The sequence below is a fragment of the Chroicocephalus ridibundus genome, chromosome 9 (assembly GCF_963924245.1).
Source record: "Chroicocephalus ridibundus chromosome 9, bChrRid1.1, whole genome shotgun sequence".
NCBI classification, from domain to species: Eukaryota; Metazoa; Chordata; class Aves; order Charadriiformes; family Laridae; genus Chroicocephalus; species Chroicocephalus ridibundus.
The window spans coordinates 41,253,449-41,272,491 of record NC_086292.1 but is presented as its reverse complement, the minus strand read 5'-3'; the positions used below and the strand labels follow the sequence as shown (position 1 = coordinate 41,272,491).

At 44.4% G+C, this 19,043-nt stretch overlaps 1 protein-coding gene across 3 annotated transcripts; it reads left to right on the top strand.

Annotated features, from left to right (window-relative positions):
* Window positions 1–1,284: 1,284 nt before the first annotated feature.
* TICRR (TOPBP1 interacting checkpoint and replication regulator) lies at window positions 1,285–19,033 on the top strand. Of its 3 annotated transcripts, none has more exons than XM_063346996.1 (22): window positions 1,285–2,052; window positions 2,599–2,884; window positions 3,436–3,674; window positions 3,928–4,171; window positions 4,700–4,835; window positions 5,587–5,729; window positions 6,471–6,683; window positions 7,267–7,415; window positions 8,190–8,284; window positions 8,644–8,737; window positions 8,910–8,989; window positions 9,319–9,561; window positions 10,173–10,269; window positions 10,531–10,600; window positions 11,240–11,380; window positions 11,877–11,967; window positions 12,484–12,545; window positions 13,346–13,498; window positions 14,234–14,391; window positions 14,597–16,889; window positions 18,140–18,253; window positions 18,603–19,033. In XM_063346996.1, exons 1-22 carry the CDS (start codon window positions 1,393–1,395, stop codon window positions 18,719–18,721), a joined length of 5,880 nt encoding a protein of 1,959 aa, XP_063203066.1. In that variant the 5' UTR covers window positions 1,285–1,392; the 3' UTR covers window positions 18,722–19,033. The 3 variants fall into 3 exon arrangements, with proteins under 3 accessions (XP_063203066.1, XP_063203067.1, XP_063203065.1); XM_063346997.1 differs by having other exon boundaries at window positions 3,433–3,674; window positions 14,297–14,391; XM_063346995.1 differs by having other exon boundaries at window positions 3,433–3,674.
* The last annotated feature ends 10 nt before the right edge of the window (window positions 19,034–19,043 follow it).

The following is a 19,043-nucleotide window of genomic DNA, read 5'->3' as shown; positions in this document are numbered from 1 at the left end:
CTCAGCAGGCAGCTAGGACGGATGCCAGCAGCCAGGCGATGGCAGCGGGAGCACAGTGGGGTTGGCTCTTCTTCGGGGCTCATGCAGGCGAGTGACATGTTGACAAGCAGCCATGAGATGTCTCGCAAGGTCAAGAGCAATCCCCAGCCAGGAGGAGGGACTCATGGCTCCCCAGGGAGCCCACATCCCCAGATGCGCAGGATGCTGCCCGCCGCCCCTTCAGCCAGGGAGACCCGATGTCCTTCCCTTGCTCTTGGTGGTTTCTCCTGCGCACCCAAGTGGATCAGCCCCTCGTTCCAGCTCATTAAACCCGGCTGTGTTCACAGTCACCAGCAAAGCCGAATGGGTGGTTTATTGCCCGCTTGTCTTTGTTGCTTTATAAATACGACTGGCTGCTGGTGACACTGGTTTAGGCTGGGGCATTCAAGCTCTGGAGAGAAGGGTGGCGTGGACATCTGGGCGCCTCTGGTCTGCAGGGCTTCCTCCTCCCTCTTACCTCATGCAGTCCACCCAACGCTTGGATCACACCCTGGCTGCCAACACCCACAGGGGAAGGTGTGCTCTGAGACCCAGAGGGAGGTGATGCTCAGGGACAAGGTGGTTGATGACAACCCAAGGTCTTTATCCTCCACCTCCTCATACATCAGGTGCCCCAACCCTACACCTTCTCACCCCTATGGGCCCTGGGTTTACTGTGTTGTCCTCAGGGGAGGCTCAGGGAGGAGGAAAAACCCTGGGGTGACATCTCCCCCCAGGGCCTGGAGGACCTGCCTGGCAGCCATCAGGCTCCTGCCTCTGCCCTGTCCCTTTGCTGGGCTTGGCCGCCTGATGGGTGACGGGGCCGCAGAGGAGCTGGTTGGCAGGTAGAACGGGAGCGCCTGCGGCCGCTCGCCCTGCCTTCTGATGTCACGTCGGTGACATCATGACGCTCACCCAATGAGAAGGGAGAAGAAAGCAGTGACGCCACGATCACGCGCCAAGCCCCCGCCGGCTTTCAATTTTAAATTGGCGGCGGCGGCGGCCAATGGGCGCGCGGCGGGCGCTGGCCTCGCCCTCTCATTTCGTCACGGGCCCTTCGCCAATGGAATGGGGCACCCTCCCCCTCACGCACGCACGCACGCCGCCCTCCCGGCCAATCAGCGCGGAGCGCTGCTCGAACGGCCGGGGCCGCTCCCCCGCCCACTGCCAGCGCGGGCGCCGCAGTGCGCAGGCGCGCCACGCCGCGGCCCAATGGGGAGCGAGCGCTGGAGGGGGCGGGCAATCGGCGGCAGCCAATGAGGGCGCGGGAAGGCGAAGGCGCCAGCAGTTGTACCGAGCGATGGCGGCGGGCGCGGCCTGAGGGGGCTGGCGGGCGGCGGCCGTTGCCGTCGGGTCGTCGTGAGGGCGGGCGCCATGTCGTGCTCCCACAGCGTGGTGTTCCTGCTGGACACGGCCAGCCCGGGGCGGCGCGAGCGGCTGCAGCGCGGCGCCCTGCGGCTCCTCAACCACCTCGGCTGCCGCTTCGGCCTGCCCCGCCTCCGCTGGGCCTTCAGGTTCTTCGACTCCCTCGGGGGCCGCGGCGGGGCCTCGCGGGGCGGCGGATTCCGCCCGCCGGGACCCCGCGCCTGGGCCCGTTTCGAGGAGGAGCTGGCGGAGCGGTTCGGGGCGCGGGGACCCGCCGCCGTCGTCCTGCCCGGGCCAGCTCCCCGCGCCGCCCTCACCCACAATGGCCTGAAGGAGACGCTCCTTGACTTCCAGTGGGACCGCCCGGAAATCGCGTCGCCAGCCAAGCCGCTCCGCAGGAGCCGGAGGACGGGGCTGGCCGCCGGAGAACCCCCGGAGAGCCAGGCGCCCCCAGAGGGCTTTGTGAACGCCGTCTTCCTCTTCTCCCCTTGCCCCCACTCGCGGAGGGAGCTGCGGCAGTTCGTGTCGGGGAGCGACGTCCCTTCCTCCTCTCATGAGCCGCCCACGGCTCAGGAGCTGGCGGAGAAACTCCTGCCCAAGAGCGTCCAGGAGCTGATCGCGGACCAGAAGATCACGCTGTTCTGGGTGGACACTGCCGAGTGGTCCCAGGTAATGAGATTATACCGCGCTGCTTTTAGCCGCGAGTTCTAGCGGGACATTTTCTACGCTACCCTCCTGTATAAAAAGGGAGAGCAGTTTTATGCTGTGGTCTTTGGGTGGTGGGGAAAGTTTTTCAGTTACTGATATGTAATCTTGTCCAGCAAGAGACTGAAAACTGGAATGGTAGTCATCTGCGTGGAGACTGAGGTATATCAGCAATTAAATATACCTGTACAGTGTTTATTGATGGGATGTCAACGTCCACCTTGAGTTAGGTGGGAGTTACAGCTATTCAGAATTGCAAATAAGAAATCTGAAACCTCAGGTGTCTGGATATGTGCTTGAAGATTAATTCAGTGGGAATAGCATCTTCTTTACTGGGTTCCTGATAAGGTTAATAGACTCCATAAAAACACTTGGAAAGCACTGTGTTAAGATGATCTGTATGTGTTTCTTATGCCAATTTTTCTAAAAACATGCAGTCTCTATTTGTTTGGATTGAGGTTGTCTTACTGCCAACATTAACTCAAGACTTCTCTGTTACTTTTATTTCAGCTGATTGAATCCCCAGATCATCTTGGATACTGGACAATGTTTGAATTGATCCGTCGGACAGGAGGCACCATTTTGCCATCTGAAACCCTAGTGCAATGTTTGAGTCCCCATAGGGCAGATCTTGCTCATGGCTTTCTTGGAGACTCGAGTTCCACAGTGCCACAGAATGTGCCTTGGACTGTGCTTTTGCCGTTGGACGCGACTTTGAACTGCTTGTTCTCGAAGTCCTCCGTATTTCAAGCAGTATTCCCCCAGCAAGAAGGAACAATGTTTCTCAGCATGCCTGGTAATAAAAGAAAAAAAAAAGGAAAGAAAGAGAAATAAGTGCGCATAGTAATAACTGTGATCTCTCATGCCTAAGAGCCTAAGTTTAAACAAAAAAAAAGTCCTGCACATGCTCTAGTTCCTCTGATACAAGAGCTATTAGCCCATATTTCTGATTTAGTCTCTTCAGTTTTCCATGCTTCCAGAAGTTTGGATGCCTGAAGAGCTCTTTGCTGGTCCCACCTTATATAGATGTACACCCTTTTCTTCTACATGCTTTGTCTCAGATTCGATTTGGCTAAACTAAGAACACAAATAAAAAGTCCCTTCAAAAGAAAGTAGATTAGCTTTAAAGCAACGTGAAATGCGTGTTGTCTCTTTAGAGGTCCCTTTGTGCGCTTAGCTCCTTCATGAGAGCTTGGGAAGATCAGTTCTGCAATATACTTATGTAGAACTATTCCCAGTTTAACGTCTGAATTTATTTTTCTGGCATTGAAGTTGTCTCTTCATCTAGATGAAAAAACTGTTTTACAAGCTTTAGGGCTTGTGCTTTATCTTGTTTTTGCCCAGGAGGAAAGAAGCAGGAAAGCTGTGCTGTGGTCCTGGAACCCCTAGCCATGAGCCAAAGACAACTGCATTGTCCAGTCAACATCTTCCTGAAAGGCAGCCTGACGGGTTGGAGCTTGATGCAGGCTGGATGCTTTTTCACAGAGAGCTGGATACTGCAGAGCTCGCAGGCTGAGCAGGCCGAACATAACAGGTCACTGTTTCATCAGCTGTTAAGGAGTCTAGTGACTGAAGAACTGCACATGGTAAATCTTTTCTTTGCCTTAAACTAATATCTATTCTGCAATGAGCTGTGACAAAAGGGGTAATGCTGTATTGTGTTGTGAAGACAATAATAGTGGTATTTGTTGCACTGTAAGTTGCTCATTTGGAGCTAAATTCAGAGCATTCTTTAGAAGATCATGTAAATCTATACTTGTTTGTAAAGTGTCTGTACTCCTTAGGTCTCTGTATTTCTAGATAACGTAAACTTTTATCTTTTTTTTTTTTTTAATGTAGGTTGCTGAGGTATCTTTATCTAAAACTTGGTGCCCCTGCACCGCTGTTTTATCACCACTTTCTGAGAGCACTGCAGTCCTGACTATACTTGGTACTGAGAAGACTGCTGAAATTCAGCGATGCAATCTTGAAGGAGCTGTAGTGGAGAACTCTTCCCAAGACCATGCTCTTCACCTCCCAGAAGTTGTGAACAGTGTGTTGAGTAAAATGAACACATTGGTGGAAGATTCTCTGGAGAGTACGGGTAGGTGTCAGGAAATGCAGAACTTGACATCTTTTGATCACCTCTAGATCTGATTTGGAGTGGAAAAACATAAAGCTAATGGTTTCCCCAGTGAGGAGTCTCTCATTTTTTGGAACTTGTTAATTTTTTGTCTTCTGTGGCTCAGGTCTTGTGGTACAGAAATCTGCACTGGTGTACCTTTCTGTTTTATTGACAGAGCATTAGTTTCCATTGACTTGTAGATAAAGCATAGCTACTTGTACTTGGGGACAAGTTTTTAGAAGGAGGTTTCCTCGAATGTGTCACATAAGGCATCCCTGGCCAGTAAAGCCTTTGGGTGTGGCTGCACGGAGGCTGCTTTTACCTCGCCTGTTTTGTGTTACAGTGAGCCTTCCTATGAGTCTCCCTTCTTGACACATTGGCTATTAAATTGCCCCTCCAGGAGCAGAAGTTTGGAAACCTCTGCTTTAGACTCTCTGTGAAGGCTGGGACCTTCTGCCACTTCATTCAGTTTCCTTCTAATTTTTGTTTTTGTGTGTCTGCTTGCAGAAGAAGAAACTCCTATGCCAGAGTGGGTCCAACGGGAACTATCCCATACAGGGGGCTGGCATCCTTCAGTGCTTGAAGTGTGGTATCCTTCATCGAATGCTTGTGGAGCAAGTTCAGATCTGATGGAGTCGTTCAGGTATTTTTCTGAAACATGTCTCTAAGTAATAATCAAAGGTTTCTGCTTCCTGTTAAGGGAGCATGGCTGTAGCATTGCTCAGAGTTCTAGAATTAAATGCTCCTCTTAGTGCTTTTATTTCTGTACTCAGTTTAGTGTGTGCTTTTGCTTCATTATGTCTTGGTGTATAGACAAAAGGAGCTGGGAACAGGAGGCTTGGGTAGCAGTTTGCGTGGATTATGATATTGATAGTTTCAGGAGTGATATAGGTGACTTAAAATGGCCTAAGCTACTTGGGGAGATGTCAGACTTCAGCTATTCTTATGGTATGATAAGACTCAGTGCAAGATACTGAAGACAATGGTTATGTTATCACAGCTGGTAATTTAGTAGGAACGAGTAAGCCCGTTTTCTTCAAAGAGTTTGCTTAGTGAAACAAACAAACAAAAAGCCTAATGCAGGATAGCTTAGCACAAACCTACTCATGTAGTTTTGTGGCATGAGTCAGTGGCATATCCATTGTACATCAGGCAACTCTTGTTATGCCTGTTTCCAGCTTGGCGTGACCCTTTTAAGAAGGTGGTTTGGTTTTTTGAATCTTTTAAATAAGAGTTTTGGGGAGCAGGCATTGGAAGAGTACTAGCATGTGTTACTTGCACTATAATGCTGTGGGCTGGCACCTAGAAAAACCTGATTCCTGTCCACTGGGGACAAGAGATGTCTCCCACACCCATCTTTCTTGATAATGATAGCGAATGGCTCTTTTATGTAGACTCCTGCAGGTTCCTTGTGCAAATGGGAAGGATAATGCAGACCAATCTGAAGTAGAACTCTCAGAAAGTCTCTCTGAGCTGTACCAGAGAAAATTCAGTGAAACATCTGCTGCAGCTGGACCAGGAAATAACAAAAAAAGACGTATGTATACTTTGGGATTATATGTGCATGTTGTCAATTAAAGATGATAAAGACTTCTCAGCAGGCCTTTTTAATGCATCAGCCGTAGAGATCTGCACTCTCCTGTGTTAGTGGCACGCTTTAGATTTTTTTGTTTAGAGACAGCATCATTTACATATTAATATTAGGACTGTCCTTTAGTACAACCCGAATGACTCTTTAATTCAAGGCTGCACAGTGACTAACAAAACCGTTAAAAAGCAGCATGCAGACCTCTGCAGTTTCAGTAGGTGTTGAAATAGAAACCGCTCCAACTACTAGCAAATATTCAACCTCTCAATTTTTTTCTGATTTGGAGAAATAAAACACTTTCCTCTAGAAGAGTCTAATCACTGCGTTTCAGTATACTAACTACAGTTGCATATACCCTGACCTGATGTATCCCCAAGTCTTGGTCTGTCAGCTCTTTCTATTTCTGTGATGTAAGATTGCTTCCTATATATGTAACTTCTGATTATACTATATAAGCTCTTATGCAGAGCAACAGTTTTCACATGCTTTTTACTTAGAGAAGTAGCTGCCTACTATGCTTCCTGTACATTTATTTCATGGAGAAATACAAACATTTTGGGCCATCTTTTCCACTAGAAGGTTACTAATCTCACTTGACAGTAATATGGGATTCAGAATTATGCTCTACTTTGTGTGGAGTTCCTGCCCCAGTGTGTCTGATGGTAGAACTCCCTTTTTGTGGCGTTGCAGGTGGGGTTCCCCGAACTCCAGTCAGGCAGAAGATGAAGACCATGTCCAGATCCCTGCAGATGCTCAATGTAGCAAGACTGAATGTAAAAGCTCAGAAGTTTCAACCTGATGGTGTGCCACCAACAGTGAATGAGAAGGTTCCACAGAAGCTTTCAGGAAAAAGATTGGATGAAAAGGCTGAAGAAAAAGAAAAGGCACTTAAAATATCAATAGGTGTGTGTTATCAGTCCTGATACTTGTAGGTCATAGGGGATTCTTATGGAATTAAGAGGGAAGAATAATAAAGGAGTATTGGGTGCTAGGGAGCAGATTAATGCTTGGGTTTCTGTATCTTCAGCTTGGTGCAGACTGGTTATTTTTTTCCACCCTTCTCCCAGTTAGTTTCTATAAATGTTTATAACCTAGTGTTACAAATACTCCTGGTGTTAGTTTTCTGCCTTGTCTCCACCTGAAAAAGGCAATGAGGAACTCTTTTTTTTTTTTTTTTTTTTTTTTTTTTTCTTTAACCAAAAGTAGAGGGAAGCACCCTATTTACTAATTAGGTAGAAGTAAAGGGAATTTCTTGACTGCTGCAGTAACTTGAAAGCTTCCTGACCTACTCGGAACTAAGCTTATAATTTGTTATGGGTCTGGACCTGCTACTGCTTCTGTTACTGTTCTGTGGTCTGGATGCATCTTTGCTGGAGAAAATCTCTTTTGATGCCTTCCTCTGTTCCCCTCTTCAGCTGGAATGAATGTTTTATCAGGAAGCTATGGTGAACGAGCATTTAGTTAACTTAAAACATTTCCCTTGCAGACTTGAAAACCGAGGAGGAACTGCAGTCCCATCTAATGGCAAGCTACCAGAAGGCTGTTGCCAACGGAATTCTTTCATCTGCATGTGCCCAGAATATGATCGTGGCCATTAAAAGGTTCTTGAAAGCACAAGATGCCAAAGAGAAAGAGGTACGTGGGCAGGGTTGTTGCTGATCTGGAAATTAAAGCTTTTACTATTTCAGGCTACCCTTTCTTCATCTTACCTGAAGTTTTTATGCATGGTTGCAGGTAGTCAAAATCACAACCACTAACTACTACTATCTGTGCTGACTCAATAGTGAAAAACTGTAGGTAGTTCTAAAGAATGTAGGAAAATCCAGTTCAGTTATCAGTTTCTGCCTTTGGTAAAGATTGCTTCAGAGTCTCTCTTTCCTTTACATTGACCTCATTCTGAATTCTGATTTCACTTATTCAAAGACAGTATTTTAAAAAATACATTATTGCAAACCGCATTTGAAAAAAGGTGCATCTTCTTAATTTGTTCTACATGGTAAATCTAAGCCTACTGCTTCTCCAGGAAAGAGAAGTAGTTCACAGTATTTCTTATAATTTTTAACACTATGTATAGACTTAAAGTAACTCACTGAAACCAAAATTGGTAAACTTCTGAGTAATTGAAAAAATATTTTGAAATATGTATCTGTAGTTACTGAAGAAGGGCCTGAAGCTGCACATAAGTAACTTTCTCTGTGATTTCAAGCTATAAGTTCTTCTGTGTCTGATGTCATCATGACTTTGCTACTGAAAGAAAAAGAGGATTATTTTCCTTGAAGGAGAAGGAAAAAAATTGAGCTATTCCCAAAAGAATGGGTCAAGAGAGTGGGGGGAGGAGCACGGGGGGAGAACTGTTGTGCAGACAAGGAACAAACTTTAAGTTTTTGCTGTAACTATGTGTCTCTGCAGGTGGCCTGTGTGGAAAGAGTCAGAAATCATCTCCTGAAGACCAGCAAAATGCTGAGACAACAGCATGGCTTGCAGAAGGAGACTAAAGTCAGAGAGTATGAGACACTCTGTTTACTTCAACTTCTGAGATACTGTGGAGTTGGTTAGCAATTTTTAATGGTGGCTTTTTTTGTACAAGTGGAAAAATATTTAGATGGGGGTAAATGTTCCAAGGAGAATCTCTGGTCACAGTAAAAACATTTCATTAAATGCAAATATAAATAGTCTGTGCGATAAGCATTGCAGCTTAGATCTGAAATGAGGCATCTCCCTTGCCACCAAAATGAAATGCTAACCAAATCATGCTGTCAAAAGGAGTCACTTCCTCTCCCATAACTTTTTTGCACGTACTTTTTGCAGTAAATATGCTGTTTCCACCAGAAAAAAGGCAGTGAATGGTTACTTGTTTTCTTAGGTGCCAACTTCAGGTATTTTTGCGCCTTGAGTTATGTCTTCAGTGCCCTTCACTGCAGAGCAACACTGATGAAATGGAGGAGCTGTTAGAAGAGGCAAGTAAATTGTAGACCACGCTGGGTTTCTGGATGGCGCTAGAAATGCAGACCCGGAACCTGTAGCTTTCCCTTGATTTTACCGTAACATACTATATGCCTTGCTAAAAAAAAATCTGGTGTTGCAGCTGTCACAGCTTAATCAGTTTTCCCACCTGACTTTCTCTTCCAGATGACAGATATGCTGCGTATTTTGTGTCTGACTGAAGACCCAGGGTATCTTACAAAGTTTCTAGAGGAAATATTAGAATTGTAAGTTCTTTAGGATGACTTAAGTGTTAACTGAGGACTGTGGTTTTGGTTGAATGTTGTCTTTGAGTAAACAGCAATCTGCAGCTTTGGTTTACTGCATCTTTGTAATTTTCAGAAGCTTAGACATGTTCTGTTTGTTGCGCTTATATCTTGATTAAAGAAAAAGTAGCTGTTAAGCAAGTAAACTAATAGGAAAAAAAAAACAGTTGATTTTCAGTTGTTTTTTTGATTGACATTTAAGAACAAAGATTTAGTTCAAACCTTGGGATTGAAACACTGACAGTTTTGTGGGTGATTATATTTAATGTTGGTTCTCTCTGATGCTCTAGGTATATGAATTCTATACCGAAGACCCTTGGAGATATTTACTATGGTCTCGGTACACAAATACCCCCAAAGCTGGCATCTGTTCTGCCTTCAGACTTCTTCAGTGATGATTCTGTGACTCTGGATAGCAAATCTCCAAGCCTTCCGCCATCTTTATCATCTGCCTTAACCCCCAGCGCCGTTTGCCAACGCACTGAGAGTGATCAGCTGGAGGAGCTGCGCACCAGATCTGCCAAAAAGAGACGGTAACAATTCCAAATAGGAGGCAGCCTAAAAATTCCAAATTGCAGCCTCGGTGGTGGCTGAGGAGTTGTTTAATCTACAGCTCAGTCATCTTTTTTCTATTGCTGGATAGTTAGTTGGGGCAAGCTGGCAGCTGCTAATAGCCTTACAAGCTGGAGAGAGAAATACTAAGGGCTCCCATTTTTCATTTTTAACTTGCCATTGTTGACTCTATGAAAGTGTAATCTTGATTCTGTACATGTTTGTCATATGCACAAGTAGAGTTAATGAGCATCTTCCATGAGAGGAAGAGGATGTTCTACCTGTGCAGGAGGTGACCTCATGTTGTTAAAGTTAAAACTGATTTACTGTAGACCTGTATGTTGGGGATCCTGTGTGCTTTTTAGCAAATTGTGAAATGAGTTTTAATACCAACCTTAAAGTTACGTATAGCTATTTATATTGCAAATCATCTTCCAGTATTGTAACGTAAGTGAGGTACCAACACAATATGCAGTCTGAATTTAGGTAAAGACTTCCTATCTCTAGAGTCAAACTTGAGTTTAACTGTCATTAGGTTGATACCTATACTTCTGCTCTTATTTTAACTTGGTTTTTTGTATACTTTCTAAAGGAATAATGTATTAGCCAGACACAGGAGCATGACAGAAGCATCACAGAACCTGCGTCAAATTGAGATTCCCAAGATAGCCAAGAATCCCAACAGAAAGGTAAAACTCTTCTAAATGGATTGTGTGTGGATTGCTTCTGCAGGGGTGCAGCAATGTTATGAAGTGACACCTGAGTGCAAAAACTCTTGCTCTGTATTTACTTAGTAAGTGTGCCCTCTATCAGCTATACAGAGATCAAAATTGTTTTGAAGGAGAAATTGAAATAATGTGTGGTTCAGAGGTTACAGTTAATATTTGTAATAGTTAAAAACCATAACATTAAACTGTCAGTGAGGCTGATTTTTTTTTTTTTTGTTTCAGGAGAACTTGCGTTCTCACCTTGCCGCTGAGAAGTCCCAACAGGTGCCTTTGCAGAAAGCAGCAGTGCAAGGTATGTTGACTTGTAGCTTTTCCATGGAAAGGTGCGTCTTCAGCATGTGTTCTCCCTGTAAATTTTAGTGAGCTACGATGAAATTATGCTAAAGCAGGCTGGAAATCTGATGGAAGTTCTGCTGAATTCTGCAAAAACTTTGAGGAAAAATCACTGTGTTGTGTGTGTGCTCACATGCAGAAAACTTAGATCATATACCCTGAAAAGAAAACACTTCCATTCTTCCTTCGGTCTTGCAATTATTTCTGTCTTCTCTGTCCCGAAAAGAAAATGAGGACACAAGTGAACTCCTGCTTCACTTAGTAGCTCACTTAATGTTGCTCCATCTGGGACTGACTTGCTGCTTTTTCTGCTGTGGCATCTGCTTGTAGCTTATTGCTGGAATAATGCAAATAATGGAAATTTGTAAGAGAAGTCCAGGATGGATTTAGAGGAGGATGTGTTCCCGTAGCAGAAAAACAACTTTTTAATGCTTTGTGGCCTCTAAAAAATTATTTTTCTACACTGGTATGTGATGTTCCCATCTCTAGTGGACTGATAAAATTATCTCCTGTGATTTTTTTTCTTTTTCTCTCACCCCCTCTGCTACTCCTTTTTTCCTTTCAATCTGATAATTTCTTGCTTTGTCTTGCCTCATAGAGGTTACAAAGGTAAGGAGGAACCTCTTCAATGAAGAGATACTTTCACCATCAAAAAGGTCGATGAAGAAGATGCCTAGAAGCCAGTCAGTATCTGCTGTGGAAGGTCTAAGATACAAATGTACCGATGAAGACGCTAAAGGTAGGACATGACTTGCATATGCAGGATTGTTGTGGAAGAGCTTTTACTAAAATTCCTATTTTTGCATCCTCAGTTCTGTGAAACAATTAGTTATGATGTTTTTAATGATGGAGAAAATATTTTAGATCATTGCTCTGGTGTTTGGAGGGTGAATAGGATGGTATCGAAACTGAAGCCTATCTTACTGAACTCTACATCTCATTAAGAAAACTAATGTTAAAATGCTTGGTTAAAAAGGGATCTGTGAATGAAAGATGAAGAATGAAAATTGTCTCAGTAGATCGATTGTGTCTGACACGGTACTACTAGTAATATTGAGGGAGTGGGAAGGAAGTGTAGACACTGGACTCGAAAGGACGATAGCTTATGAGTGCTGGGAGACTGATGCTCAATGATTCTATATCGCCTGTCATTCTTAAACTGAATCCTATACAAAATTGTATGTATTTATTTAACTGCTTTTTAATTGTGTGATGTTATATTTCTTGATTTTTAGATCATCGCAAGTTACTGACCAAGAGAGTTGCAGAAACACCATTGCATAAGCAGGTCTCTAGGAGACTACTACATAAGCAGATCAAAGGCCGGTGAGTAAGCTCTTTCTGAATGTCTTCAGTAAGTATTGGATGTTCTAATTAATGGCTGTAAGCACAAGAACCAGGCATCTTCTTTGTGGTTGAAGTGTCATCTTCACCTCAGGCAGTAAGAAAACAAGTGGAGGCTAAGTTCCATTGTCTGAGTGGGGGGAAACACGGCTTGCTTCATTGTGTAAGTCAGGTTGCTTTAATTCCTGTTAAGCTAACTTCTGTTTAGGTTCAGCTGCTGTTTCAGGGGCTTCTGAAGAAAAGGCATGTGCTGTATTCCATGGACTCCAGGCTGAAATTTAGCATTTACTTCCATGTGGAACTATACAGCTAGACAGTTATCCATACGAAGTCCTATGTTAATAGGAGGCAAAGTGCTTACTAATTGCTCACTTAGAGCTACCCTACAAAGCAATATATTATTGTAGAATAGAGTACTGCTTTTCAGTCTATGTGGTAAGTTGTGTTTTTGTAAATGTGACCAGTATACTAAGTCCAAAACGTCTGCTGTTTCTCAAGGTCTTCAGATCCAGGTTGTGACACTGGTGTTGTAGAAGAATCTCCAGAGAAGGCCATAAATGGTAAGCACTGGTTTTTGATTACAGGTGGCTTTGCTGTGTTGTAGCTCGTAAGAGCATGCTTCAATTTAGGTTAATTCATGAGTAGTTGGTACAAAACTATTGTGCTATTCTTTTGGTGGAGCACAGCCTCCTCTGATAGAACCACTTGCTGCTCACTGCTTTGACAACCCTGTATAGTAGAAGTTAAGAAAGGTAGATAGTAACTCTTTTAAATGAAAATTCGTGAAGGACTTTGAGAATGAACAAGATTTTGAGCTGCTTTAGTTATTGTCAAACCAGCACATGTAGGATTTTATTTCAATGTAACTTCAACATGTTGTGCTGTGACCCTAGTGCTACTCTGATTTCTGCTGTAACAGATAGCCACCTGGCTCTCTGGAGCGTCTCTGTTATGTTGGCTACTGCTGTTTCCTATCCCCAGAAGGGAAGAAGAAAGAACACGTTTGGGCAAGCAGGGAGATGAAATCACTAGTAAAAGTACAGGAGAATTAACCAAGAATTTAACCTGGATGTAACTTGAACTGAACATGGCTTTTCTGTCATTCCTTTCCATATAATTGCTAGAAAGGGATGAGAGAGAAGGGGGCATCATGATTTGGAAGGAGATATGTGTGCATTGCTATTCAAAATTGCCAAGTTGAAGCTTTCTTCTTCACATGCTTGGCTCCCTGCATGAGATGGTTAGCTGTATGGAAGTTTCTTTTTAAAGTGTGTTCTTTTTAGTTACAAACTGGTCCTGAAGATGTCCCCCTTGTTGAGGGAGAAAGAAGGCTCAATCTCCAATATCCTTACCTTTTCAGAAGCAGGTTTGAGAAGAAGCCCACGCATCAAACAGCTGTCTCTGAATAGGACCTGCTCTGATGTTTTCTATTCCACTACACAACCCCGCTCACAAAATTCACAGCGAGTCCATCAGGGACAAGAGGAGAGCTGTACGCTGCAGGATGTAGAAGGTACTGAATGGGATTTGAGCAAGCTGATATTGCTGATCTGAAAAGCTGGCATGGATAGCTCTAAGTTCGATTTGATTTGGCTCTATGAGAGACTGTAAGAAGCTAAGAGCTATCATGTGATATCTTCTGTAGACAGAAATTCATCCCCAGTAATTATTTTTGAATTGGGAATCTGGAGGATGGTAAGGCAGTTATTTCTATGATGAATACGCTGCCAACTTAAGAAGCTAGTCAGGCCTATCTAACAGAATACCACTGATTGTCAGTCTGCATTCCTTAAATGCAGTGAGATCCTTTTAAAATATGGGACAGAAATCCTAAAACTTACATTTAGTCTACTCTGGCAGCATAAAGCAATGACTGATGGGATCTTCTTCGCTGGCTCAGTAGGATTATCAGCTATAAATGGTGACATTTAGTTCTTTATATTGTACTTGCTAGAATCCTTAGTCATGAACCAGAACTTTCTTAAGCTACAAGCTATAAATAGAATAAGAGGCTGAGCTATTTTGTACTCTTTTTTTTTTCTCGCTAGAGCACACTTTCTACAGATGGATATTAGTTTCATATTGGGAAATAACAATAATTCTGGTGAAGCTTTAACACTTGGCTAGAAAAGAACATGCCAGGGCTATAGGCTTTGTATGCTACTTGTCCATACATCTGAAGTGATTGAGACAATTGTTCATGGCAGGTTACTTGGTGTTAGTTGAATTGTACTGTTCTACTTTATAGGCATTAAGTGGCATTCAGACACCCCCACTGTCCAGACTCCCAAGAGGTTTTTCTTTGGTGCAGTCATTGACATGTGCAGTCCTGCAGTGAAGCATTCACCTGGAAGGCGGAGAACAAGAAAAGATTCCTCACACTTAGACGAGCTGACTGCCTGTCAGGTAGAAACACTTACCTCTTTCTTTCCATACCCTTTTTCTCTTCATGTTTAGTGAGACCTATACATCTTACATCTAGTGTTTCTGTTAAGTCTAATCAAATGTTTTTTGTGTTCTAACTCTTGAGAAGTAAATATCAAGTGGGGTAGGTAATATTGCGGGGAATAGAACAAGCATGATTCTTTATTTTTTTTTTTCCCCCCTGCAGACTCCTAGAAAAACACCTAATAAATTTGCCCAGAAGCCACTGAATTCTGCCAGTAAGCTACCAAGGAGATCACCTCGCATTCTCCACAGGACACCACAGAAGCTAGAGAAGACTCCTGGCAAAAGTCCAGTTGCTAAGCAGACTGCAGCTAAGTGTTTGGGAAAGTACTTTTCTCATCCTGTACAAAGGGTCAGGTCATCATCTGCGTTAACTGAAAGTAAGAGGGTTCACTTACTAGAAGCAACTTCTAAGGATTGTTCTCTAGCAGAAAGACTTTCACCTCCTTGCAAAGAGGCTGGCTTACAAATACCAGAACATGAAGGGTTCTCAGTGCTCAGTGGCTCGTTACTACCTCTGGCAGACTCAAATCCAGCTGCTTCTTCCCCCTCTGCCATCCAGGAAAGAAGTTTTACAGAACTGCAAACTCCAAGACGTTCCTTGAGATACCACTCAGAGTTAGCATCTCCAGTTGGTACTTGGAGGCAAGTCCTCCCAAAGGAAATCCAGGTGCAGTCAGATCTGTTATCTCAAGCAACTAAAAGTACTCCCAGGAAACCTGGAGATCCAGGTTCAAAACCATGTACCAGCCCATTGAGTGCAGAACTGTCGCCGCTCGCTGTGAGGCTGGAGCCTCCCTTCAGTTCTCCTCTCCCTGAAAGTTCCACGAACACTGTGGCAATCTGCTCTCCTTCCCACGTGCAGGCTGGGGACTCTGACTGGGAACTTGACGCATCTGAACCATCTTTTCAAAAATCTCCAGGTATTACTGGCACTTCGCAGAGGTCTCTGCTTCACACACCCAGGCAGGCGAAACGTGAACCAAATTCTGGAGGACAGAACCTCACATCTGCATGTGCAACACCTTCTAAAAATAAGGACAATCGTCATGATAACAGTGGTATCTCCTCTGTAGAAAGACTCCATCCCCGTCAGTCCCAAGTTACTGAAAATACCTCTGTATTGGAGAAAAATAAACAGATGGATGTAGCATCTCAAAAGTTTTCTCCAAAAGAGAACTTAGAAACCTTGGAAAAGCACTTGTCTCCAAAGTCTTCTGCTGGAGGGCAGGTGCATGCACAGAATGCTGAGACAGAGTGTGAGCAATTGGTTAAGGAGGGGAACTCCAGTGCAAACACCTGTGAGTCCTTCCTAAGTGGTTCTCGAACAGTTAGCGATGACTTGGAACCAAGAACCCTGCTGAAAGAATATACGGGGCTGAAGGTTCCAAGTCTTAAGAGATGCTCCAGACTTGCCCTGAATGCTTCACCTCCTATGCCAAAGTCTGCTCCTGCCTATTCTTTACGCTGCACTGCAGACAGGAGGCAGCGGGAAGCTGCAGCACGGATGGGAAATCCGCAACTTTTAGCCAAGTTCTCTACTCCTAAAAGTCGTTGCAAACTGCCTTCTGCTAGCCCACCGACTTACGAAGTTGAACTTGAAATGCAAGCTTCAGGCCTGCCCAAACTTCGCATTAAGAAAATTGGTTCTTGCTCGTCACTGGAAGTTCAACCTGAAGCAAGTGGCAGCAAACCCAAGGGAGGAGAAAGCCCCTTTGGTGATCTTGCTATGACCTGGTGTAGCAAGCACCCGGGAAAACAAGCATCTGCCTGTGTTTCACCATCCTGCTTTCGCTCTTTCCACAGTACACCTGGGAAAGGTGGAGGACAGACCTACATATGCCAGTCATACACCCCAACAAGTTGTGCCTCTAATGCCACCTCCCCGTCTCCCTTAGAAGCAGGAGTTCCCTGGACGCCTTCCCCAAAGCAGAAGGGGAAGACTACCCCTGATGCTATTAACGATTGGCCTCGGAGAAAGAGAGCGGCAGGCAGCACTGCTAACGCTAGCTGTGGTCAAAGTGAGAAGAATGCTGAACAGAAGAGAATGTCAACAGGCAGAGAAGGAGAGATGAAGATCTTGGAGCATTGCAGCAGCAAAGTCACAAATACTCTTGGGGAGTTCGAGCTGGAAGGGATTTACAGGCTCCAGGATCAGGCATCTCCTAGTGACTCTGAACCCAGGGCTGATGAGGACTCTGCCACGGGATCTTTTGGCTTGAAATCTCGGAAGCGGGTCATTATGTGTGTGTCGCCAGAAAAAGAAGAGAATCGTGATGTCAAGAGATCTTGCATTGATAGGTGCGACTTAGATCTTGCTGGCTTTTCCACAGATGAGGACAACAGAAGCAAATCAAGGACGGACTCTGTACTTCCTGAGAAACCACAAGCATGTGCGCTTATAACTCCTGAGCAGCACAGTTGTGTAGGGGATGACGATGTCTTCCTTTTGTCAGGTAATTAAGTGGCATGAGTGATGCTCCATTGAAATTCAGAGATGCTTAAAAATGTGGGGTAGACAAAAACAAGAACACAATTGTTTTCTGTCTAACTATCTGAGGGAGAATGAGGTGGAGGGGGAGAGTAGGTTGTAAGTGACATGGAAGTTAATTATGTGGAGAGTCAGACTGGATGTTAGTTCATCAATGGTGTATTAATGATGGGAGAGAGATCAGAGAAGTGGGAAAGAGCAGGAGGCTGGAGGAATGAAAATTTGAGAACTTGGGGAAGGAGGATCCCAATTGCATTCAACTGGTGATTTATTTGGGTTTGTGTTGGATGTTGCTAGCTGTTCCTGCCCAGCATCCAGCACTGAAGCCAACTGTCTTAAGTCTAAAGCTTGGCTGCTTCACTGTAGGCTGGAGCCTTGCGGGGTTAGTCCTGCTGATGTTGGTATTATTGATGCTCTGATTCTTCTATCTGCCTGTGGTGGTGGGCCCATTGAAAGTGCATGTCAGAAATTATTTTCTTGTTTGCGGTAATTTTGTCTCAGTAGGTATTTAATTTTAAACTACCTCTTCGCTTTTGCTGTGGGTACAGATGACTGAGCTGACCTTGGTGAAACAGGCTGGTTCAGCTCTGTATCCAAGGCCTTGTGAATTTCAAATACTTAATCCAGTATTGTTCTAGAAATTACATGTTACAGGGCACTATGGCAGATGTTCTATAGCCATTGCATGCCCTGAAGTATTAAGCTTCAGTGTCCCTTTCCTCTTGAAAGGTTTCTATACAGAGGCAGTCTTATCCATTCAACAGGGATCAGTAAGAAAAATGGGCAAACTTCAAAGCAACATTAGTCCATATTCAGGACATGAAATAATAGCAGTATTTAGCCTTAAGCTGGTTCTGTAAGAGACTTGCTGTTCCTACAGACCTTATTTTTGTATTTACAGACCATCATGGTTATAACAGTTTTCTTCCAGGACACAGGAGTTAACTGAAGAGTAACTATGTTTAATACGAGTGAAATGCTTTTCTACTAAACCACCTAAGAAAATTAAATGCACTAAGAGCTAATTCCAGACTGCCGTTTACCTTTCTTGCTGCTAGAAACCCACTGTGCCAGCCTAGAGTTCGTTTCAGATAACCTCAAAGTATCACTTGTACTGATGGAAGTTTGGAGGTGGAATAAAGGCTGTGTATGAGACTTACCTAAAAGTGCTCTGGAGTGGTCAGTTTGCTGCAGCATCTCACTCTGCTTTTCCAGGCTCAACTCCACCAGTGAAGGGCACGCTCTCTGCTAGCAGCCTTCTAGCACTGACCCGGTCTCCACTGCTGTGCCAGGGACAGACACCGCCATCTCGGAGAAAACGTGTTCAAGGTACCCACCTGTGCTGTAAGGAAAGGCTGGGCTCGAGCAGACTGGGCGTGCTCTCCGTTTGCCTGCCACTAAATGAGAACAAAAGCAAACTGTGCTAGGGATTGGTCTTTGGGAAGAAAGCCTGTGGTTGTATCTGCCACTTCTGTATTCAGTGTCTCCATCTCATGCACTTCCAAGAAACTTGGCATGAACTGGGAAGTTTGGAAGGGAGGGGAGGTAGCAATGAAGAAAGAGTAGCTTAGCAGGAAGTGGAGCTTACTGTTCTTGTGTTTCCAGTTGGTATTTGGCTTCTTGGAGTCACTAGTAAACTGGCAAACTGTGGCTTTAATTTATTCTTCCTATTTTATAGAAGAGGAATCCGATGCCTTCCATATTGCTGCCAACCAGGAGCTGTCTCCATTCCACATCATGGCTTCCAGGAAGCGTTCCCTTAGCAGGACTTACTCACGGAAAAAGCTGCTTAGCTGAAGTTTGGAGCCAGAACAATATGGGAAACTGCATTATCCCAGCTGTACAACATCCTTTTTAACATGGACCTTGTATTTGGTGCTGGACTGGAGCTGTCTTGTATTGGTGGGAGACTGGATGCAAGCAAATGACAGTGGAAATAAGTTTAAAAAAAACTTTGAGTGGTCCTTCAAATGCAGCATCTCTCCGTCCATTCAAAGCCTAGCTTGGTCTTCCTGGCACTTCTGCGTGTGGTAGCTGAGTTCTGTGGAGAAGGTTCAATTCTATAGGTAAAGAGGGAGAATTGTCGCTTTTCAACAGTTTTCTTGTAAAATAAACTGAT